The sequence below is a fragment of the Primulina eburnea genome, chromosome 10, assembly GCF_022965805.1.
Source record: "Primulina eburnea isolate SZY01 chromosome 10, ASM2296580v1, whole genome shotgun sequence".
Taxonomy (NCBI): domain Eukaryota; kingdom Viridiplantae; phylum Streptophyta; class Magnoliopsida; order Lamiales; family Gesneriaceae; genus Primulina; species Primulina eburnea.
In genome coordinates, this window is record NC_133110.1 from 6,949,776 (window position 1) to 6,974,248 (window position 24,473).

The 24,473-nt window shown below is 37.5% G+C and overlaps 2 protein-coding genes across 5 annotated transcripts; both read right to left on the reverse strand.

Annotated features, from left to right (window-relative positions):
* Window positions 1–242: 242 nt before the first annotated feature.
* Window positions 243–4,571, reverse strand: LOC140802972 (uncharacterized). 2 transcript variants are annotated; one of them, XM_073158609.1, is made up of 2 exons: window positions 4,393–4,571; window positions 243–2,717 (listed from the first exon to the last, which is right to left on the reverse strand). In XM_073158609.1, exons 1-2 carry the CDS (start codon window positions 4,397–4,399, stop codon window positions 628–630), a joined length of 2,097 nt encoding a protein of 698 aa, XP_073014710.1. In that variant the 5' UTR covers window positions 4,400–4,571; the 3' UTR covers window positions 243–627. The 2 variants fall into 2 exon arrangements, with proteins under 2 accessions (XP_073014710.1, XP_073014711.1); XM_073158610.1 differs by lacking the exon at window positions 4,393–4,571 and adding an exon at window positions 3,589–4,336.
* A 1,606-nt stretch (window positions 4,572–6,177) lies between these two features.
* On the reverse strand, window positions 6,178–11,343 carry LOC140802973 (uncharacterized). Of its 3 annotated transcripts, none has more exons than XM_073158612.1 (4): window positions 11,187–11,343; window positions 11,016–11,071; window positions 7,999–10,897; window positions 6,178–7,445 (listed from the first exon to the last, which is right to left on the reverse strand). In XM_073158612.1, exons 3-4 carry the CDS (start codon window positions 10,819–10,821, stop codon window positions 6,543–6,545), a joined length of 3,726 nt encoding a protein of 1,241 aa, XP_073014713.1. In that variant the 5' UTR covers window positions 10,822–10,897; window positions 11,016–11,071; window positions 11,187–11,343; the 3' UTR covers window positions 6,178–6,542. The 3 variants fall into 3 exon arrangements, with proteins under 3 accessions (XP_073014713.1, XP_073014714.1, XP_073014712.1); XM_073158613.1 differs by having other exon boundaries at window positions 10,999–11,071; XM_073158611.1 differs by having other exon boundaries at window positions 7,999–11,071.
* Between the last annotated feature and the right edge of the window lie 13,130 nt (window positions 11,344–24,473).

Genomic DNA, 24,473 nt, shown 5'->3' on the forward strand with positions numbered 1-24,473 from the left:
ATGTTTAAAATCTGTAATTCAACCACATTTAATTGTTCGGGCCTTTAAATCGGGAAATTTTTTATACATCATCTATTTAATTGTGTATGCCAGCATTCGGTATAGGCACATGTTTCTACAGTTCGTTTTTTTATAACAAAATATATGGTAAAATTTAAAAAATACAAAAAATTGTAGTTTTCTTGTAAACAAATATTCACTAATCAATATAAACATCACCATCCACTCTTTACAAAAACGCCGAGGCTATTGGTCCAAACATTTTCTTCCAAATGATGAGTAATCGATTATACATGTATATAGATGAATGATTTATGATCCTATAATAAATCCAAAAATGATTAAATACACACATATCATTCATCTGCATACATGAAATGAAACACAAACATAAACAGGAGGCCCTCACTGATACGCAACAGCCTTTACCAGCAATGAAATTGTGATTCTCCAAGCAAAGTGCATAAACAAAAACCATCAATGATGCTAAGTCCTTTTCGTCTCACCACCAGTGCTGTTAAAATCGCGACCACAATATCCCAAATACTTTAAATTTGAAACATCCTAAACTGGAATATTTTCCTGAAACGGGGAGCAGACTAGCCAGTGTAACTCGAGGGCAAAATCCTAACAAGAAGACTCGACTTCCTTTCCATTATCATTATCACGAACATGTCGTTTTAACCTTCTTAGCCAGATTTCATAGTCCACAGGGTAAGGGGTTCCACAAAGGCTATCAACATAATCTGCAAATGCTTTCAAGACCGCGGAGATGTCACCAAGCTTCTGCTGAATCACCCTCCTAGACCAAGAAATTTCTCTCCATTGTAGTGCGCCTTCCACCGAATCTAGAATGGGTAAATCTCCACCAGAAGAAAAATATAGCGTATATACCAGGCTCTCTGCATCAGAGGCAGAACACAACTTCCCCTCTTGAAGAGCAGAAGTAGACGAGAAATGAAGATTCAACGGTGGACGGTCTCTATCTTCTAAAATGGCATGCCCCCAACCTATAAGAACATAATAACATTGCCCCATGCTAGATTTCACGCATATTATATTTTCAGGTCTTATGTCTCCGTGCCGAATTCCAGCTGAAGAAGCAGAAGATAGGGCCGACAAACAATCGTGGCAACATCTGATGGCCTCATCAAGGCCAAACTGGTTGGCTCTCACCATGTCGGGAATGGTCATGCCAACTGGACTGGTCACTAAGACGGGAATCCTACACCACGGGTACTCACAGTTACGGCCTGACCTCTGCTTATGACATTGACCAGGATGAACAACTCGTCCAGATGCATACAGACGGGGAATATACTTACTTGACAAACCTTTTTGTTTCATAATACTCAACACTTTAGTCTGCCTCTGAACCTGATACCATAATTCCATACCTTCTAATGCCGGCTCAAGGTGAGAAGGGTGAGAGCCAATGTACAGGAACAGACTCTTCCCTGGATTTTCAACAGAGGACACGACATAAAACACAATCTCCCCATCATTTGGAACTTCATCTATCTGATAACCATTTTGTCGGCTTGAATCTTCTATCAACAAAATGGATCCAACTTCTAGCTTCACCAGTTTTTTGGGATCCAACTTAATGTCTTCTTTTTGTAATTCTACAATTTCAGGAGAAGAAGGGCGATGCTGGAAACGAAGCAAATGATTACCATCAACATTCGTGTCCCTCAATTGCCTTTTAGCTCTCCTTGTTTGAAGACGGGAACTGTGGTCCGCAGCTAAATCTTCGACTGTATTCTTAGGCATTCCACAATATTGAGTTAAAGAATGAAATGTAGCATAAAGAACCTGTAAAGCACCAATATCATTCCAATTAGCATTTCCGAGCTTGTTCCATATCTTTTCGACCGGGGATATTGCTACCTGTGAATGATCCTTGATCCATGCGGCAGCAGATTCATAGACACTATCAAGATCCAAGTCCAACTTATCGAGATCCCCCTCCACTTTAACAACTCCACCATATTGAGAATCAACAAGAAGTACGAAAATTGAGTTATGATTCAGATGCCTATACGACCTGCTAATGCTTCTAGCAAGCAATACTCGAAGAGCAAAGAACAAAGCTTCACCAATAATGGAGAGTTGGGGCTTGTAGTTGCCATTCGATGAAGTAAGACTTCCGATATCGGGCCTTAGCAGAGCTAATTCAACAATATCGTCCCACTTCCCTTGAGGATGTCTCGGGTTCTTCAGCATTATAGCCGAGGCACACAACCCCCCAAGCTTACCTTTAGAAACAGCCTTTTCTGCTTGGTAAAATCTCGAGTTCCCACCATATAATGAGGAAACATAGAAAGGCATTTGATCATTCTCATGACCCCAGAAAGCTTCCCACAAGCCGTTCACACTTGCATGCAGGAAGTCCTCAAGAGCAAGATAACCCGATGATTCTACAGAGTTTGATACCGGCGCATTTATAGCGCTAGGCATCCTAACTAGTTGCTGAAAGGGTACACCTTCTAATGCATAATCAAACTTTTGTAGGTCTACCAACTCAAAAGGAACGTCGAAGGCAGGTGGCGCACCGTTTTCTGTTATATCCTCAAACCAATATGTAAGATTTGCATTTAAGATTTCACTGTTAACAAATCTACGGAGAAACTCCTTCCTATCATGAGTCCTATCACCTGATGAAATACTCAGCTTTTGTGTAGCAGAATCCACCGAATCCTGATCAGGTGATACACCTGTAAATAAATTGTTGATCACAAGTCATTATAAGACTTTACTCAAGGACGAGTTTAAATTTGAGATGAAACTGAACTGATGCTGGAAAATAAATTCATTACGAACAAGGTGAAAGAAGCAGAACTGTCTTATGAATAGGCCGAGGGATAAGTCATTTCAAAGAGAAGCAGGTAGAACTCTTTTGCCACAGGTGAAAATCATTCAGACATGACAAGTTTGTCTGTCATCTCTTCAAACTGGTCTATCGATTAGGCATTAACCCAAAACTTTGGGTATTGAATCCATTTACCCCAATATCTACGGTATTTGATTTTTTTGTCAGAAAAATATTGTGGCGCCTGTGAACCAGAAGCAATTGCTATCTAAATTAGCAATCGTAGTTATATAATGACGACAGAAAAGACAAACAAGAAATTTGTGGGAAACAATATGAGATCCATTTGGACGGTGATGTTGATTTTCTCAAGGTGAATCTAGAAGAATCCACCACAGTTTAAGAAAGGGAACAATTCCAACGTAATGACCTATTGACACAACTGGATTAATGAACTGACAAGAAAATATAAATGTGGTTTTGGAAGGTATACAAGGGAACTATGCAGACTTCGTCTGCCTGAATATTATAAATTCGTTAGCAGATTGCTCGAGTATACTAAACCCTGTGTTTCTTTGATTGACCCTGTGTGACATAAATAACTTCCTTGGAACTTTTACCATTTTGCTGAATCTTAAGAATTAACAACTAAACTCTCTATAAACTATGCATCAAAATTACTTCTCAGGATTAAAACTCATTAAAACATACGATCATCAAGGCAAATATGAACGGAGAGCATTTCATTTTGGACCTAGCAGACATGACACTCTTACATGTATGCACTCAGCATGGCAGCAGTCAGGTCTTTTCCAAATACAATTCTACGCAGCTGCGCCAAATACAAGGATACACACTACACTCTTGCCCATGCATCAATAAAATAATGCACATTCGAGTACAAAAATCTTCTAAGGTCAGAAGTATAACTTGTCACATGTTTTATACAATCCTTCACCTGTACATGTGTAACAGACAAAAGTGAAAAATCGAACATCCAAACTCTAGAGGGCCAAGACTTTTTATTTTTCCTAGAATTCTTGGTTCTCATAATCACATTGGGTCCAGACTAATCCAGAGTACGGTGCGGTTGAACAAATTACGGAGTGATTTCCTCAGGTCAATGGCTTCATTCAACAATAAACGAACCTCAAACCTTGACAACCGACGTCCTTGCTGCTTGGCCGGCTTAGGTTGGACCAGGAAATTTAATGGACAATGAACTCAATTCATCTCAGAGACATTACCATAATTTTTCATCCACGAGGCAACTTCCCCACTAACACACACCATCACAAACTAAAAATTTGATGAAAATTTCACCATGCACATAACTCATAAGCACCAACTCAAAAAATATATATATATATAAAAAAATTTGAAGCCCGATGAAACTATGAACAGCAAAGAAGAAAGAAAAACAACAAAGTAAACTATTTTCGGGAAACGGTCGAAAGATACGGCACAATCAAGTCACAATTCAGTAAACCCAAATTCATCCAACTGCAAAGCTCAACCATTTTTCTTACAAAAATAAAATTAGGGTTCAGATAGCATGAAAATCTGAAATGCAATTATACCTTCCATGGTTCAAATTTCGTCTAGATCGTTGACATCAGTTAGCAGATATTCTGTAAGAATCCCATCTCTCTCTCTTCGGGACAGTTGTTTCTCTCTGTGTACGTATACGCTCAGATGCATCGGTAAGATGAGAGAAGCGTGTCATATGGCATATGCTTTCTTTCCATTCTCTTTGTCGTCAAAAGAGAGAATATATATATATATATATATATATATATATATATATAGTTTTGATATTTTGAATGTTAAATAGTTGAGTTTGTAAAACTAATTTATTATATATATAATTATGATATATTTTATTTCATCTGAGAGTGAGTATCAGTTTATCGATGTTCACATAAGTATATAAAACTGATGTATATATATAAATATATAAATCTCTAAATATTTATATATTTCATTAATTAAGTAATTTACAAAGCACATAGGAATATTAGTTAATATCATCAATTCGTCGGCCTAATTGATATCCCAATTCTAATCCAATCATGTTTAATGGTAACCGTATGATAAAAACATTATTTAACTCAAATTCTATAAATGATTACAGTCATAATATATGCTTCTATTTTTCATATATAGTAATATATTATCTCCCGAGTAGTTTTTTTGATTGATTTCGAGTTAGTATTTTTTCTTTGGAAAAATTTGTCTGAGTAAATATTTTGGTATAAATTATAGGTAATTAAAGCCACAAACGATTTTATAAAATAATCACGAGAACAAAAATTCATGTAAGATGGTCACACGATCTAATTTCATGAAATATATCTCTAATCCGACTCAATTCATGAAAAATATTATTTTTTTTCTGTAGATAAGACCGACTCTACTCAAAGAAATAAATCTATGAAATAATGAGATGTAAGAAAAAATATTGACGTGGCATTAGGAGATTTTATAAAAAGGGACATTGGAAGACTTTTGGAAGGATATTAAGGAATGAGCTTCCATAATCGGCAAGTGTCAAATCTTTTACGGAAATCATAAATGACTGTTCAGATTGAAAAATAATAAAAGTCGAAGCATTCAAAATTTCAAAGCTGAATAATTTAGTAACGTTTGTTAAATAAACCTTCGATTTTCAATTGTACTAAAAATGGCTAGTTATTAATATATAACTAGTAATCGTGGAACACGCGTTGCGTGTGTCCTGAATACATGTGGCTAATATATTAAATATTCATGATATTACAACATAATGACGTCACAACATAAAGAGAGAGTTTATTTTTCACGATGGCTAATTTGAAGAAGAAATAATATTATTTTTCACGTGAGCAGTTTTCTTATGACGGTGAATATAATATTATTTGTTAAGAAAAAATATAATATAAAAAATGAGAAAGAGTAAAATAGGAAAGAAAGATGGTGTCCTCATAGAGCGATTATTATTAGAGGCTCAACTATAATAAAATAATAAATAGTAAATATAAAAAATTAAAAAGGATAAAACAGGAAAGAAACTTGGTGTCCTCGTAGAACGGTTATTATTAAGACATCATACTTAATATAATAGTATAGTATAGATGTATGGACAGTGACAAACGTGTAAGATGATTCAATGTCGTTAAATTATATTTTTATTCTTGTAGAATCTTATAAATGGTCTATCAAATTTATAACCTGAGGAATTGTTAACTGTATAAACTCAGATCTTTATTTGAATTGTTATGACCAATAATCACATCCATAGATCACACGCAAAATCTGGAACTATTACTATTCACGATCAGGAAGAGGACAATAACAATTTCTACAAGAAAAGAAAAGAGAAGAAGTAGAATTGAAACAAAATTTATGAAAACTGCACTCAGATCATCATTGAACATTCAAATACAGAAAAAATCTCTGGGATCATCACAAAACCTCTTCACCATAGAAAAAATGATGAACAAACGTAAGTTCGGTGCAAGTATTTTACAGCACGCTCGTTTGATTCGATCAGCTGAACATGTTAATGAGTTATCCACACACCGAGAAGCAAAAATACTCTCATGAGAAAAAGAGAAGTGCGGCACGCAAACGGAAACCTCAACAGAGCTCAAATCTCCAAGAAAATGAATGAAAAGCTCGTTCTTGAAGAAAAAGATACAAGTAGCTAATGATGAAATAACGAATGGGGATTGTGAAAAGTAAAAAGGACTCAAAGAACGTGGTTTTTCCTATCCTGTGATTCATACTCCCTATCAGAATCACTCGAACTCGATTCAGAACTCGAACTTTTAGAATATTTACCCTTACATTTACCTGATTTAATTGAATGTCCATTTTCAGGCGCTTCGACTCCATGATCAGGCTTTCCGGATCGAACGCCACAAACTTCGACTGATGTCAGTTCAAGAATTGGTAGTTCGGTTTCTGAGTCTGACACATTTGGATTTACGTTCACTTTTCCATCATCATAATACTCGGATGACGAGTTTCCGATCTCAAACTTGGTTTCAGGAGGTTCTAAAACTTTGGGAAGCATCATCTTCTTTTCGGACGTATTCTGATAATGAGAATCCTGGTTCTCCGCATCAGTCGACTCGTTATTCAAGATATCATTATGTTCATTCAAGATATCATTATGTTCAGCTACACCACTTTCTAGCACCGTAATCTTTGAAACACATTCCATGTCCTCTTCATATATATCAATAACGTCCCTAGAGTTCTCCAAATGCATTTCATGTTCCATTTTATTTACATCGGTAAGGTTAACATCATCAACTCTCATATCGCTAGTTTCTCCAATACAGTATATGTGTTTCTCAAGATCATTTGAACCCAATTTCCATTTTCTCAAACTGAATCCCCTGACACCATCTAATTCCACCATCATTTCTTCATCAATGTTCTTGATCTCATCCTCCTCTTGGATTATTGTCTGCAAATCAACACGAGGGCTAGCAGCTTCTGAAGCACTGGATGGGATAGAAATAAAGTCAGGGCTTAGTGGAGAATGTACATTTGGTGAGATATCATGGTTAACCTCCAGAATCTCTCGAATTTTCAGAATCCGTACAGTTCGGCCTTCCTCAAACGAGGTTGAGTTTTTTTGTACCTGCATATTTACATGTGTCAATAGATTTCTATATGCACAAATAATCAAATATTATGAAGCAGTAACAAATTCCAGAGATCAAATATTACTTCATTCAGTTTTGGAAACGTGGCACGTCTGATAAAGTGTAATTAAAAATTTATAAGGGAAACACTCAAGACCATGATTGGTCATTTTGCGAACATTTTCATAAAGAAGTTTTAAGAGGCTTCAAAAGCATAAACAAGGATGGTGCATCGAGAATATACCCAAGAATTTAAGTAGGCATTGATGATAAAACAGTGTCATCGATCCTTGAGACAGACGATTTAGACAGCTATTGATCTAGAATTCTTTTATTAGATTTCAGAAAACAAAATCGGCAAATGTATAAACACAATTAATGAAAAATAATAATGCTAGAAATCAACATAAATCCGTAAAGATGTGAATGAGACTGTTTTGTGATTAAATCACTCCAGTAAATTATTTAATTGCAACAAGTTGTTCATCAGTAGGCTAGACTAGAATAGATTGAAAAAAAGCTGAAAAAGCCTGAAAGGTCTCTTCTCACCTTAGCTTGAATAAGATGCTCAAAAGTTGGCTTCTGCACTGCTTTATCATAAAAGAGAGTCACATTTCCTTCAGCAGAAGGTGTGGAAATTAATTTCTCATACGCTTCATGGTAAATATCGGCATCAGAATTTGGTGATTGAACAGTTTCTTCTGTGTTCATTGAATGGTCCTCAGTCAACTGACCCTCGGACTGCCGAGAATTGCTTTGAACTAGACTCTCTGTGTCCAAAATCGGTAAATGCTTTTCCTCTGATTTGCCTGGATTTTGATGTTCAGAAGATTTGAACTGGTTTTTATCAGCACATGAACAAGGAACTTGACCCTGAGAATGTTGACCCATCAGATTATCCTCTACAGAAGCTTCAACCGATTCTTTCAATCTCTGATCAACACTTGAGAATCCAGAGCATATATTATCGTTTTCTGCCATATTGACAACATCTATCTGCCCTGATTCATGTTCGTTTACAGGATCATGGATGATTGGTGATTCTCTCTCAATAAAAGATACCGTCCTCTTGACCAATACAGGTGGAAAACTTAGATCAGACTCTGCATGAACATCAGAAGAAGATACAGAGGAAGACGAGAAGCTCTTTGTAATGGTTGGGGGGCTCGAATCATAAACAGGCTCCCTTTGTAAAACACCATCAGCTAATGTAGCAATCGAATCATTACTTCTTAAAGAAGTTTGGATTGAGATTCTTGGCTGTTCGGCAATGCCGCCGATTCTTGCCTCCAGCATTGACTGCTGTTCTGCTCCCGTTTCATCGAAGACCCTTTCACTAACTTCTGACAGCGATGAAGAGCTTGAAATGCTACTGTATCTTTCAACATTGTCAGGATTTGAATGATATTCGGTAGCCTCAACTTCCAAAGGTCGGGTTGCACTAGTTTCCTCGTGATGGTCTTCCACATCCCCAAATAGAAAATCAATTTCATTGACTTCTGAGTCTCTCTTCTCAACTTTGGCTAATTCCAGAGATCCTTCATTTTCCGAAGACTGGATACCATGCCCGACATGCTCAGAAACATGCTCCATCTCAGGAATAGACTGTAGTTCTTGAAGTGAGTTTTCTTGATGTGCTGGTTCCCCATTGGAAAATCGTTCTGGTTCCATTGATGATCTCTCTTCTATGGCATCGTTTATTCCAAGAATGGGTTCTAATTCCTTTGAGTTATCTTCTTCTGAGAGCTTCCTTTCCTCCAACTCCTCAACTGAACCAAGTGATTCTGTTTCAAGAACAGAACTCGCCTTGGACTCACTTAGTTCACTCGATTGTCGTTGAAATATTGAATAGCTAGATCCTTTAGAAACCATTGGCTCAGGAACAAAAGAAGGCCTCCATTTGGTTTCTTGTCTGCCTTGCCTGTTGGGTGCAAAGAATGAAGGTCCCACGTTAAAACTCTCCCGTCTTCGAAACAATTGCTCTCTTGATTGAACCGTGAAAAATGATTCTTGAATTCCATCTCTCATAAGATTAGGCTTCTCTTCACTTGAGTCATAAGGAATGTCGAAAGGGTTCTGCCTCGCCAATAAAATAGAAGGAGCTGAACCAGGAATAGGAGGTATCCCTGAATTATCATATGAACCATGAGGAAGGTTGAATGGATTTTCTCTCACTGTTGAAATGGGAGGAATGTTGAATGAAAAATCAGAATTTTCAAAGTCTATCAAGTTTATTTCTGGCACCATGCTCATATTTTTCCTTGATTTTCTCCTCAAAATTATTTTTTCCAACCATTGGTTTCTTTCGATTTCCGAGCTTCCGAGATCCATGAGATTCTTTTGATCCTCTTCTGTCCATGTGATAGCAGACTTTGCTTGCTCATCGTAGTCTCCTCGTGCATTTTCTGCGTCTTCACCATCTTCAACATCTTCATCTGCAACTTCCAAAACCTCGTGATTTTCAGACTCATCATCTGACTCGTGACTACTAGTACTGGCTTCCAAAGACAGTTCAGATGCTGCATCAGAGCCATCATGAGATGTATGAACAGGTTGTGGAGCGTCTTCATCCAAAAGAGGGTGAAGTTCATCGAGCATTGGCATCATGTCAGCCATGGAAGCATCTGGAGAGGAACTTTCAGCCATATCCGAACCCAAATCTGAATCATCATCCCCTTCCTCCTCTTCATCCTCTTCTTCCTCTTTATCTTCATGAGAATGAGGAGGAGAATCCGATGTATCTACATTTACTCTCTCGGAATCAAAAGAGTCTGCCACCGATGTCTCATCGTCCAATTCAAGATGTTCACCATCACTCATCTTCAGAAGTGAAGCATAGTGGTTTTCCATGGCCTCCTCATCGCCAAGTCTATCTTTAATCCATTCGCTCTTCTGCTCTAAATCCATATTACCTGACTCTCTGTTTGTTTTCCAATTCCCATGGTTTTTCAGCTCAGTTTCCCGCAAACTTTCCTTGATCAAACCCTCACCAAACTTACCAGCTGTGAAACTGGATTTCTCAATCAACTTCTCCATCTCATCCATTTTCTTCTCACTGTATTTAGCATAATAGCTCTCATTTTTCTCAAAAACAGTAGCGCCTCCTGAAGCACCCCTTTTGATCAAAAAAGTGTCACAGGTGGTTTTCACTTCCATTTCAATATCGGGTATGCTCGATTGTCCAAAACTTAGAAGGGTTCCAAGTAAAATAGCGGTGCATACGAGGACAGGAGATGCAGATACCAATAATGAAAAAATAAAAGGAGATGTTCTGTACAAAAATATCAAGAAACAAAGCACACCCAAAAGGAATGGATGATTGAAAACTGATCTAAAACGCAATTTGATTGAAAAAACCTCACGTTTCCCCATCTTAACTGAAATCTCCAATAATCCAATACCCACTTCCCAAATTCTTACTTTTGAAAAGCAATATGTCCTCTCAAATCTGTCATATCAATTAAATTCAGAAAAAACCAACTATTATTAGCCATTAGGTCAAGGAATGAGGCAATGTACAAACACAAAAGAATCGAAACAAGTATTTACGTCAATCAAGAACTCACCTTCATGCAATATGGAATCAAAGTCTAGAAAATCGGATTTAAGAATCTAGCAGTATCTGAAAAACCCAAAACAAAACAAAACGCATGAAATCCCAGAAAGATTATGTTTCAGCAGAAAAATAAATAAATTTAAGAGGGCAAAAAACGAAGCAAAACTCCAACCATACCAACCTCAAAACAGGACCAATCACGCAGAAAAATAAAAGGAAAAAACAGAAAAAACAGTGTATTGTAGATGTATTTGCTTCGCGTATATTTAATTTTCTTCCACAGCATTTGTGTCTGTATATATTAAAGCATCAAAACTCAGGAAAAGAGAAAGTTGGGATCTTTCCATTTTATATTATGTGATTCAAGTTGTCACTTTTCAAATCTATAATATAATGGTGGCCATCTTAATTCTTATATTGAAAAAAATTATTTTATTCTTAATTAATTTTTTTATCTTTATTTAAATTAAAAAATAAGAGTTTTGTATGTTTAGACTAATTTGACTTGAATCGTAATATTTATACTATATGATTTGTTATTTATACATGAGATATAATAACTTAGATTTGAATGGAGTTTTATTACTAATAACTCTTGTTTTTATGTTTGTAAAATTTTGTTCTTATGAAAAGATAATTAGATCAAAATATGAAGATTTACATATATATGGAATATCGAGAGAAGAACTATGACCTTCGGAGAGGATCTTTACGCAGTTGCTGAAGTTTTTTTCCTAAACATACACAAAGTTCAGTATTGGAGATTTTCAGGTGAAGACTTTGTGTGGTTAATTCATTGTTATACTGTGTTGCTGATTGGTGTTGAAGACACGTGCAGAACAACACTGTCACATAGTGTTGATCGAAAAGTGTTCTTTTATTGTTTTTTAAGCAACTTCGGTTTATGAATTTAGTTTTTTATTTTGGTTTATTTTGATGTATTTTAATTCCTTGGAGTGTCAAGAAATTTGGTTTTATTATTCTCACTAATATTATTTTGGTGTAAACGATTACGTCTTTTTCTAGTGAATTTTGGCCATGAGGCAACTTGTGCATAATTTAAATCCGGTCTCTATTTATTCAAGTTGTACTTGTGTGTTAAATAATTAATTTCCACTGCATATTGTGCGCTCGTGTTGAAAAACCAGAACATAACACTAATTTCTGATACACGCAATATATTAATTTCTTACACGTTTATGATCAACAACCCTACCTTTCATATATGATGATAATTATGCATCATTTTAATTACAAGTTCTAAAAAACGGCTTTTAAATTAGAAGAATTCATGTTTCATATTGTAAAAGAGAAAGTTGGGGTCTTTCTTCGGAGAATGTTTGGATGACAAATTTAGAACGTCATCGAACAACTGATGTTTCTTGGAATCGGCCAAAGGCCGTGAGGTTGAATTTGTTTATTGTTAGCTATGCAACTAAATTTCTAGGAGGATTTACGTTTCGTGTTGGAACTTTTGAAAATAAATTCTTGGCATGTGTAAGATTTGTAAGTAGAATTGTTGGTATGTTCTGAACTATATCTTCAGAAAGAACAAAGACAATCCAAATTAATCTTATGTTACGCATCAAGTTAATGGTAAATTGTCTTGAAATCCTCATACTCAACAATTCTTGTTTGAGATAAAATGATTATACAATTCTTGATTTATAATTTTTAAAAAAAATTGCACCTCCATGGACTTTTCAGATCTGGAACAAAAACAATTACTTGGAGTATAAAAATATCTGACATATATATGTTTTTCATTTCATTTATCTAAAACTGAAAGTATATATTATGATTTTGAACCCTATTTGAGTCATTTCATATTATAAATATATAAATCAATACGATCATTAATATTTTTACACATAAATTTTTTTAAAATTAGTATCCAAAAATGTATATTCAGTGTCGGTGTTAATAAATTTGTTCTAGTTTTAAACTCAAAATTTTATTTTTTGTATCATGTTTGGAATAATTGATACTCAAATATTATACATTAGTACTATATTTTTCAATATTTTATACTGATTTTCATACATAAAAAGATATGTGAATCTAAAGAGTGCATAAAGTTTTTCTTTCGTATCAAGAAGTATGTAATTATTTTCTTCATGAGAATGACCGACCACAAGAAAAGCAAACGATTTTAATAATATTGTCCTGGATTTGTATTTGAAATACATTTCTCAATTCTTTCATCAAATCAAATCCAATAATCTAAACACAACTTTATATTATACTTGTTAATTTAATTATTATTTTATATTTTTAGATATAAAAAAACTTAATATTTTAATGATGAGTGGACGTGCTTACAACTTTGTTGTTTTTAATTCGTTTAGAGACGACATTTGATGCATTGTGGGGGTGGTCGTTAGTCGTTAAGAGATAAATTTAAAATGTTGTCATATTAAATGAGATCATCTCGTGGTTATTGTATTTTCAATACAGTAGAAGATCCAACCCCACAAAAAATGTAGCCCGTTTTGATAGATTTCTTGAAAATATTTCATAATTTAGCATGCAATACATGGTCTGGTATGAGATGTCCACAAGATGATCATGTGATCATCTCGTGTAAAAAATACATAGCACTAAATATTGTCTTTTCAACACAGTAGAAGATCCAAATCTATTTTTTGTCTATTTCACTAACATACTCAAGGACTGCCATTTTAGAACATCATCAAATGAGTAGAATCCCCAACAACAAATGGCTCCATCAAGTCTCTGGTCAAGAAGTAAAACACCACTCCCAAAGTAATCGAAATCGGAAGTGCATGCAAAGCATGACGAAAAACAGCCAACAATATGAGAGTACACCCTAGTCCCGATATGATCGCGAGATAACATGCGTAAACTGTCATCAAATCATACATAGCCGCTCTTCCAACAAGCACACTATAGAAAATGAAGTCCCCCATACCAAGCTTTATCCCCCTTTCGGTCATTTCTATCCTCTCCGTCCCAGGGACGGATCTAAGATTTCGACACTGGGGGGCCGCTTAGTTTATTTTACGACGGTTTTCTCAACAACCGTCGCTATATGGCGACGGTTATAAGAAACCGTCGCGGATTTTGCGACGGTTTCTGTCACAACCGTCGCTAAGCCAAAAAAAAAAAAATGGGGATCAGGTTTCGAAATCGGGTGGAGCAAACGTTATAATTGGCTTTAGCCACTGAGATACATGGACGTATCATTCATTTTGGGGGGGCCATGTATATATATATATATCTGTTTATATATTTAGTTTAAAAAAAATTAATATATACTAAAAAATTTTTAAAAATTTTTTGGGGGGGCCGTGGCCCCCATTCGCCCTACACTAAATCCGCCCCTGCTCCGTCCTATCCCGGAGAGTATTACTAATACGACCAATGTCATTAAGGGGCGACTGGCTCTCCCTCGAAACCCCGTCACCCATTAAAGGAAAACTCTCACCTATATCTTCCCTCCTCTCCTCAATCTCTACAAGATTATCACTCTCCGTTGAAATGACCTCCATCGAGTGATCCCTTTCCGGAGCACTACTTACATTTAAAACTCCATTTCTGATCCATGGAAAAGTCTCCCCTCCATCTTCCTTGTTCTCATCAATCTCATTTCCATCATTAGTATTGTAACGACCATGGGCTATCCCGATCTTGGGCTCCCTCGGGGGCCTTGTCCCATCTTGGGTTCCCACTGGGGCCTTTTCCCTCACGGGCTTTCCCATTCGTCATTACTCATAGAACTCTCCAGCCCAGGAACTGGAGCTTGTGCCTCCCCAGAGTCGAACCCAAGATCTCTTGGACATATATAGCTCAACTGGTACCAGAGTGGTGCCAAGTATCTATATGTCCAGGAGATCTTGGGTTCGACTCTGGGGAGGCACAAGCTCCAGTTCCTGGGCTGGAGAGTTCTATGAGTAATGACGCATGGGAAAACCCGTGAGGGAAAAGGCCCCAGTGTAGTAGCCTGAATTCCAAATTGGGTAATTAACGGATTAATGGTGATTAAGAAGGTTTAATGTGTAATGTTGACCATGGTCATGATCGGACGGACCGAAGATGGTTCGGTAGCACCGAAGAGTTCGGACGATCCGAAGTGGGTTCGGTGGATCCGATCATGAGGTGTCAAGAGTTGATCGACACGTCAGTTTGCATGCAAGTTCGGATGATCCGAAGTGTAGGTTCGGTGGATCCGATCATGAGGTGTCAAGAGCCGATGGACACGTAGGAGTTCGGACGTTCCGAAGTGTGTTCGGTGGATCCGAACATAGCCTATAAATAGTGCTCGGAATTCCTCATTTTGGATTGCAAATTCTTGAAGTTGTGTCTCCTAGTTGAGAGGTTTGGAAGGTTTCTAGGGTTAGTTGTTGGTCGAGCGATAGCCAAGAGCTGCCAGGATTGGTAGCGTAGCGACGCCTGAGTTACGAGGCAATTGATATCAAAGGGCTGTCGACGGACGAAGGTAAACCCTAAACCTTTGGTATTACTGGTTTTGCTAGTCGAGCATGGTAGTATTGTTCATTGGGTATGCTTTTGATGCGTAGGCTTGTTCTAGACCTGATTAGCGGTGTTGCGTAAGGCTAGGCTTGCTGTGATAGAGGTACGAAAGTACTATCCGAGATATCCTGGTCGAGTATACATCCTTATATGTGTTGCATGATTATGTGGTGCATTGATATATGTCATATGATGCATGCTATTATGTCACGTTTTATGATGCATGTTGCATTTCATGTTGAGCCGTATCTCCTTCGAGATAGTCTTTACTGTTGAGCTGTATCTCTTTCGAGATAAGCTATATCTTGTGGGGCCGCTCAGCCCTGTCTTGTCTTGTGGACGCATGGACACCGAGAGTACACAGTGGCCGACGGGTCGGGAGGGCTTCGGTGATCCGGGACATTTTAGGTCCACGTCTGTTCTTGCAGTGGATGCAGTGACCCAGAGGTAGTACCGCGCGGCACTATCCACTTGGCGCCTCTAGACTGAGCATTTTGAGATCCTTTGTTACTCCTGTTTCTTGACTACCCTGGTATCATATCATAGCATGTGCATTTCATATAGGCTTGTATACTCATGCTTTTGTACTGGGCGTTCTTATCGCTCACGTCCTCGGTTTTGTTTATCTTGGACACCCCATTCCCACGGGGCAGGCCTCAGGTTGGACAGCTCAGGAAGAGCAGGAGGAGGACAGTGAGTGGCTGGTTGGTTTAATTTTCAGTACTATTCTTTTCGATATGGTTGTACCGTATATTTCATTTTAGTTCGAGTTGTTCTGGATTTTGATTGGGTTGTATAACTATCGTTTGTTGGCCTTTTCCGCAATTATCTCTGATTATTATTAATTAAGTTAGTTGCATGCTTAGTTCTTGATTAGTAGGTGATTCTGGAACGGGTCACTACACCCAGTGGGAACCCAAGATGGGACAAGGCCCCCGAGGGAGCCCAAGATCGGGATAGCCCATGGTCGTTACAAAAAAAGGCGCCTTTTTTTGTAACGACCATGGGCTATCCCGATCTTGGGCTCCCTCGGGGGCCTTGTCCCATCTTGGGTTTCCACTGGGGCCTTTTCCCTCACGGGCTTTTCCATGTGTCATTACTCATAGAACTCTCCAGCCCAGGAACTGGAGCTTGTGCCTCCCCAGAGTCGTGTTGGACTAAGAGGCCTATTGGGCTTGTGTTTTGTGAATGGGAAATTGGACAAGCAATGCCCAATAGTTGGCAAGTGGGAAATGTCCCACATTGGAAAATGAATATAGCATTGGTGAACATATATTGAGTTGCACTTTATGGAGGTGTAACAAATAATTGGTCAAGAGACTCTCTCTCGCGCGAACAGGCGCAGGGGGGGTGCAAATCATGGGCCCGATTTGCAGTGGAAAAAGGCTTGACTTGTGTGCAGGCGTACGTGCGCGACCTGGGCGCGTCGAATGTCGGACCGATCAAGGCAAAATTTCCCACCGAGGTTCACCTGGCTTTTGCTAATTTTATTTTCGAAAATGGACCAAGACCTTTGGTGTTTCAGCTGACTCGAAACTGAAACGACCTTTGGTGCTTCAGCTGACTTGAAACCGAAAGGACTTTTGGTGCTCCATCTGCTGACCTTTGGCCTTTCAGCTGGCCAGCCGTAACTGTCCAATGAGTGCCTATACATATAGGGGCAACCTCAAGTCCTACGAGATATCCAACAACACTCCCCTGCACTCTTATATTTTCGGCCCTGCTCTAGCTTTCCTGTCTCGGCTCCCGCTGTTTCCACTGGCTGCCGCTCCTCTGTCGTTGCTCCGTCCCGTGATAAAGTTCAGGTACTTTTTCAGTTCGCCGTGGTGGTGCCTTGTGCTACGGTACTACTGGTTTTCCGTTGTATCCTGGGAAACAGACGTCCACGTTCATCCTCGCAGCACGCACCGGAGGGGACGAATCTGTTTTAAGGACACTGTATTTCATACAGGCCTCGGTTTGCTTATTTTAAGCTGTGCGATACTGTTTTGTTTCTCGTTGTTTTCTTTGTTCCTTTCTGTTTGTGCGTATACATTTTGTATAACAAGTCGAACCCAAGATCTTCTGGACATATAGATACTTGGCACAACTCTGGTACCAGTTGGGCTACTTTGATGTGAGAAACCGAAATTCCAGCAGTAGCAGAAGCTAAAAATTCCAGCAGAAGCTGATATTTTTCCAGCAGATTGGAATCCAGCAGCAGACAACAGATAAAATCCAGCAGCAGCAGCACGAAATTCCAGCAGACAGTTACTAATTCAGACCATAACTTGTAACTGAAGCATTCAACACGAAATAAAGATTGTTAATGTCAGATTATGGCATTAATTGGAAGGCTAACAGTCAAATTTCGGCCTATAAATAGCACCCTCAAGTCTCTGAAATGGGTTACACAAGATTTGAGAGTATCACTTAAATTTCGAGTTAAGAGATAGTGCCTTTGTCAAGCAGCAAAATCCAGTAGCGAGAGCAGCTAAATTCCAGTAGACTTCAACCGAAACTTTATAGCGAATCAAGTAAGTGGGCTTATGTATAAATATCTTGAAAACCCGTTTGATGATTTCTGTTTCAAAGCAAAGTATATTCTCGATTTCTGATATCTGATTTTGAAGCACTGAAACTTAGTGAACAAATAGTAGGAATATATATTCTGAACATTACTGAATTCTGATTACTGATTACTGGCCTCACCCCTTAGAGGAGAGAACATATAGGGGACTGATATCAGTTTAGCCATGAAATTCACGAACGTGCTCAGTGTTTACTTGTTAAACTTCTGATTACTGAATACTGACATTGACTGATTACTGATTTCTGAATACTGATTCCTGTTCTGAAAGTAAGAGTTTCTGTATATTCTTGAAATACTGTTCTGTATTAAAATGATTTTCGAAAACTGGGAGTTATTCTCGCCCCTGCTTACTGAGTGTCAATCATATCACTCACCCACCAAACCCATCTCAGATAAGAGTACTGAAGAAATGTTAGAAGAAGAAGAGCAGATCCAGTTCTGGGGCTGGTGAAGAAGACTGTTGTTCTCAGTTTATGTTTATTTCTATTCCGTTGCATCTGTTAAGATACTGTAATATTTGGTTTTACATTTCCGCTGTAAAAAATCAGTATTTGAGTTGTAACAGACAATTGATTTATTTCGTATTATGAATAAAAGACTGGTTTCTGAAATTCAGTACTTCTGAGGCTTGTTGTTTTCGAATGTAAATTCGAGAGCAACGCCGGTGTCAACCAACCCCCGTCCCGGATTCCCATTATCTCAATAGGGTCCTCACTGTCCCGAGTCTCGTTATGATGCTCGAAGAGTACTACTTTGTTACGGCGACACGAGAACTTCTGCTTTATATTATCTTCTAGTTTTACTAACGAGATCTACTGGTTCTGACTATCATCACCATAATTAAATTAAGTCTATCACATCGATGTGTATACAAGATATTTATATGAACATCTTAATTCAAATTCAAAACAAAAAAGATAAATATTCATATTAACATCTCGTATCAAAATACGCCTAAAACGAGCCCATCTATTAGGTCTAAATGTTTGCTTTTGTATACCATGTGTCGACAACTTCAACAATAACAAAAAAAAATTAAATTTCTCTTCAACAACGATCTTTAATTTACAGAATATATATAATTTCTTCAGGTACAAAAATCAAAATCCTAATCGTACATAAGGGATGAGACTGGACAAAAGACAAATGGAAAGTACAATTTAATTTTAAAAATTAAAACATAATATGTTTAAAAACGCGCTTATAAATAACTTTTATATTTTTTAAAAAAATTTGTATATATTCTGTAAATACATATTCTGTATATACAAAAAAATTTAGTAAATAATTTTATAAAAAAACAATTTATATTAATATAGAAATAAATAAATTTGAATACATGTTCATAATATATTAGAATACAAACGAAAGAAATAAGAATTCTAAGAATAGTTTCTAGATAAAAGTTTAAGATATGATTGATAATTTAATTAATTATATATTATATCCTTTATTTTTTAACCATAGGAAAAATAAATTATTTCCGTATTTATACGTTAGACCAAACATTTTTACATTGATATTGAACAAAATATAAATAAAAACTGATTTTATTCAACTAGCTTGACTAAATAAACAAATCCCTAATAGAAGGTGTGATAATTTTAATTTAATGATAAAATACACTAAAAATGACTTAATTACCCTCAATTTATAAATGATTTTTTTATAAATCTATGCTAGTAGGTAGAAATTAAAATCAAATAAATATTTTATTTATTTCTATATATTATATAATATGATAATTATATAAATGAATTCGAGATAATTATATAAATAATTTTTATAAATCTCAATAAAATTATTATTATCACTCGATTAACCTTAAAAATTGATATTTGACTTGACTCAAAAAATCAAGGGCACAATTATCATATTATATAATATATAAAATTACGTAAAAATAAATAAATCATGCAAGTACTATCGACACATGAACAGATAAAAAATATGAACTCAAGCAACAACTTTGAAATTATAAAATTTATTATGATAAAGTTAATTTTGTCATTACAATCTAATATATAAATTTAATCACTCTTATTAAAATCATACCAAACATTAAATATAATATCCTACATCTTATTTATCCTTAACTTATCCTTATATTATATATCACATGTTTATCCTATCATGTATACCAAACTATGCCTTAAAGCATAGTTTAATACATGGGATAAGGGAGGGATTGATAAATAATCCTCCTTATCCCATGTTTGGTACATTTTTAAAAAGCTTATGATAATATCATGTGCACTTGATAAATAATTTTTTAGAAGGATAAAATATCTCTTCTATTAGGTGTGATAATTTTTATTTAAGGATAAAATACACTACAAATGACTTAATTACCCTCAATTTATAAATGATTTTTATAAATCTATGCTAGTAGTTAGAAATTAAAATCAAATAAATATTTTTATTATATAATATGATGATTATATAAATGAATTCGAGATAATTATATAAATAATTTTTATTAATCTTAATAAAATTATTGGCATCACCCGATTAACATTAAAAATTGATATTTGACTTGACTCACAAAATCAAGGGTTCAATTATCATATTATATAATATATAAAATTAGGTAAAAATAAATAAATCATGCAAGCACTATCGGCGTATGAACAAATAAAAAAAGTGAACTCAAGCAACTACTTTGAAATTATAAAATTTATTATGATAAAGTTAATTTTGTTTTATAATCTAATATATAAATTTAATCATTCTTATTAAAATCATACCAAAACATTAAATATAATATCTTACATCTTATTTATTCTTATATTATATATCGCATGCTTATCCTATCATATGTACCAAACTATACCAAAGTAAAACAAATATATCATACATCGATATGTACAATAATTACATCGTGTGTTCGGCGATCCAACAAAATAATTCCTCCTCGAAGTGTTGGCCTTAAAAGTGACAAGAAGATGCCAAATGGATGAACGTTTTCAGACAGCACTCGCACCCTGATTTGATGCTGAAAAATTGTTGTTTACTCGATTCTTGATGCGAATAACTTAAATTAAGAAAGATGATTTCATGCAATGTTGTTATCGGTGTGTTTTGTACCGGGACCATCTTCTACAAAAGTAAAAAAAATACCAATGAACCTCACGTGAGTTGTTAATTAAGATGTTCATGCAAACATTTTTGTGTAAAAAAAATACTTGGAGTAGATCTCATAACGTAGCATTGAATAACCCGGTCAGGAGCCAAAAATTGATACTACTTGATTAGTGAAAAAATCTGGGTAGTTCGCAGAGATCCAGGTGACTAGCTAGTACTCGAACTAGTCTAAATTATAACGAACTTCGTGAGTTGTCACCTGCATCACAAAGCAAAATGAGTGAAATCAAGGATTGCCAATCGAAAACACTCTGACGTTCATATCAGTAGTTGTAGTAGCCTGAATTCCAAATTGGGTAATTAACGGATTAATGGTGATTAAGAAGGTTTAATGTGTAATTTTGACCGTGGTCATGATCGGACGGACCGAAGATGGTTCGGTAGCACCGAAGAGTTCGGACGATCCGAAGTGAGTTCGGTGGATCCGATCATGAGGTGTCAAGAGTTGATCGACACGTCAGTTTGCATGCAAGTTCGGATGATCCGAAGTGTAGGTTCGGTAGATCCGATCATGAGGTGTCAAGAGCCGATGGACACGTAGGAGTTCGGACGGTCCGAAGTGTGTTCGGTGGATCCGAACATAGCCTATAAATAGTGCTCGGAATTCCTCATTTTGGATTGCAAATTCTTGAAGTTGTGTCTCCTAGTTGAGAGGTTTGGAAGGTTTCTAGGGTTAGTTGTTGGTCGAGCGATAGCCAAGAGCTGCCAGGATTGGTAGCGTAGCGACGCCTGAGTTACGAGGCAATTGATATCAAAGGGCTGTCGACGGACGAAGGTAAACCCTAAACCTTTGGTATTACTGGTTTTGCTAGTCGAGCATGGTAGTATTGTTCATTGGGTATGCTTTTGATGCGTAGGCTTGTTCTAGACCTGATTAGCGGTGTTGCGTAAGGCTAGGCTTGCTGTGATAGAGGTACGAAAGTACTATCCGAGATATCTTGGTCGAGTATACATCCTTATATGTGTTGCATGATTATGTGGTGCATTGATATATGTCATATGATGCATGCTATTATGTCACGTTTTATGATGCATGTTGCATTTCATGTTGAGCCGTATCTCCTTCGAGATAGCCTTTACTGTTGAGCTGTATCTCTTTCGAGATAAGCTATATCTTGTGGGGCCGCTCAGCCCTGTCTTGTCTTGTGGACGCATGGACACCGAGAGTACACAGTGGCCGACGGGTCGGGAGGGCTTCGGTGATCCGGGACATTTTAGGTCCACGTCTGTTCTTGCAGTGGATGCAGTGACCCAGAGGTAGTACCGCGCGGCACTATCCACTTGGCGCCTCTAGACTGAGCATTTTGAGATCCTTTGTTACTCCTGTTTCTTGACTACCCTGGTATCATATCATAGCATGTGCATTTCATATAGGCTTGTATACTCATGCTTTTGTACTGGGCGTTCTTATCGCTCACGTCCTCGGTTTTGTTTATCTTGGACACCCCATTCCCACGGGGCAGGCCTCAGGTTGGACAGCTCAGGAGGAGGAGGAGGAGGACGTTGAGTAGCTGGTTGATTTAGTTCTTCGGTATCTTTTTGATTCGATATGGTTGTACCGTATATTTTCCTTTTAGTTTAGTGTCCTGGATTTTCGATTGGGTTGTATAACTATCTTTTGGTGACAGTTTTCCGCCTTTATTTCTGATTGTTTTTAATTAAGTTAATCGCATGCTTAGTTCTTGATTAGTAGGTGATTCTGGAACGGGTCACTACATTTATGGTATCAGAGCATGCTTATGATTTTGGGATATAGATTCTGTTTTGGGATTTTCGTGGATCATTTTACCATTTTCCCTATTCTATCTTGTAGCGATGGCTGACCATTTTGGTGATGAGAGTAGTCAGGGAAGTGTAGGTCGTTGGGGTGACCAGGACGATCGTAGGCGTCATCGTGAACATCGTCATCGTCGGGATGGTCCTAGGCGTTTTGATTTGCACCGTTTCATTCAGATGGGGCCTAAGCCTTTAGTTGGCGGGGAGACTCCCGATGATGCTGAGGATTGGTTAGAGCGCATGGAGAGTTGTTTCCGAGCATTCCAGTGCACCGAGGAGCAGAAGATGGAGACCCTTAGTTTTCTTCTCGAGGGCCGTGCGCGCAAGTGGTGGCGATCGACTTCTGCGCCGATAGTTCAGTCCCAGGGTAGGGTGACTTGGGCCGATTTCCGTGCAGCTTTCATGCAGTTGTATTTTCCTCCAGCCCTTCGCCAGGCAAAGACGATTGAGCTCCTGAATCTTAAGCAGGGGAGTATGTCTGTTGATGAATATCAGCAGAAGTTCTTCGAGTTGTTACCCTTTGCCCCTCATATCAGTGGCAGTTCTGAGGCCAAGTATGACCATTTCCTCCAGGGTCTTAACCAGGAGATTTTTGATCGAGTCACTGTCTGTGATAATCCTACTTCGTATGATGGGTTAGTGAACCGGTGTCGCCAGGCAGAGATCAGTCTCCAGCGTGGTAGGGCTATTCTTTCTTCTAGACCTCCGAGTACTTTGAGCCCTCGATCTCAGTCTTTCAAGAAATCTGGTTCTTCTTCTTCTGGATCTGGATCACGGTCTAGCGGTGTTTTCCGCTTTGGTAAGAAGAAGGTTTCTTGTGTGCATTGTGGGAAGAACCATCCATCGGAGCAATGCCGATCAGCCGCGGGAGCTTGTTTTCAGTGCGGAGAGATGGGTCATCTCAAGAAGAATTGTCCTCAGTTGCGAGGTGGAGCAGGATCCAGTTCTGGATCTCAGACGACTGTTCAGCAGAGGAGGCAGGGTCAGGCAGTGGGTAGTTCGAATCTTCGACCTCGTGCCCAAGGTCAGGTGTTTGCGCTGAACCAGGATCAGGCTGCAGATGAGACCGGGAGAGTCATAGCAGGTACTTTTTGTTTATGCGGTATTCCTGCTTTTGTTCTTATAGATACCGGAGCATCTCATTCATTCATTTCTGCACGATTTGTTAAGCGTCATAAGTTACCATATGTTTCTCTAGACGTCATTCTTTCCGTTTCTACCCCGATGGGTCATTCGGTTTTAGCCAAGCGTCTAGTGATGGGTTGTACCTTAGATTTTGAGGGTAACGAATTGATTGCGAATCTTATGATCTTGGAGATGGAAGATTTCGATTGTATTCTAGGTATAGACCTATTGACTACCTACCGAGCTACCGTGGATTGTTACCAGAAGCTTGTTCAGTTTCGTACGACTGAGAGCTCTAGTTGGTTTTTCTATGGTGAGGGAGCGCGACCTCCGATGCCAGTGGTATCTGCTCTGAAA

Bases quoted from the DNA above. Each gene is read 5' to 3' on its own strand.
- LOC140802973 (XM_073158612.1), bottom strand. From the start codon at position 10,821: ATGGGGAAACGTGAGGTTTTTTCAATCAAATTGCGTTTTAGATCAGTT. The intron at 7,446-7,998 runs GTGAGAAGAGAC...GTAAATATGCAG, and splicing joins AGCATCTTATTCAAGCTAAG to GTACAAAAAAACTCAACCTC.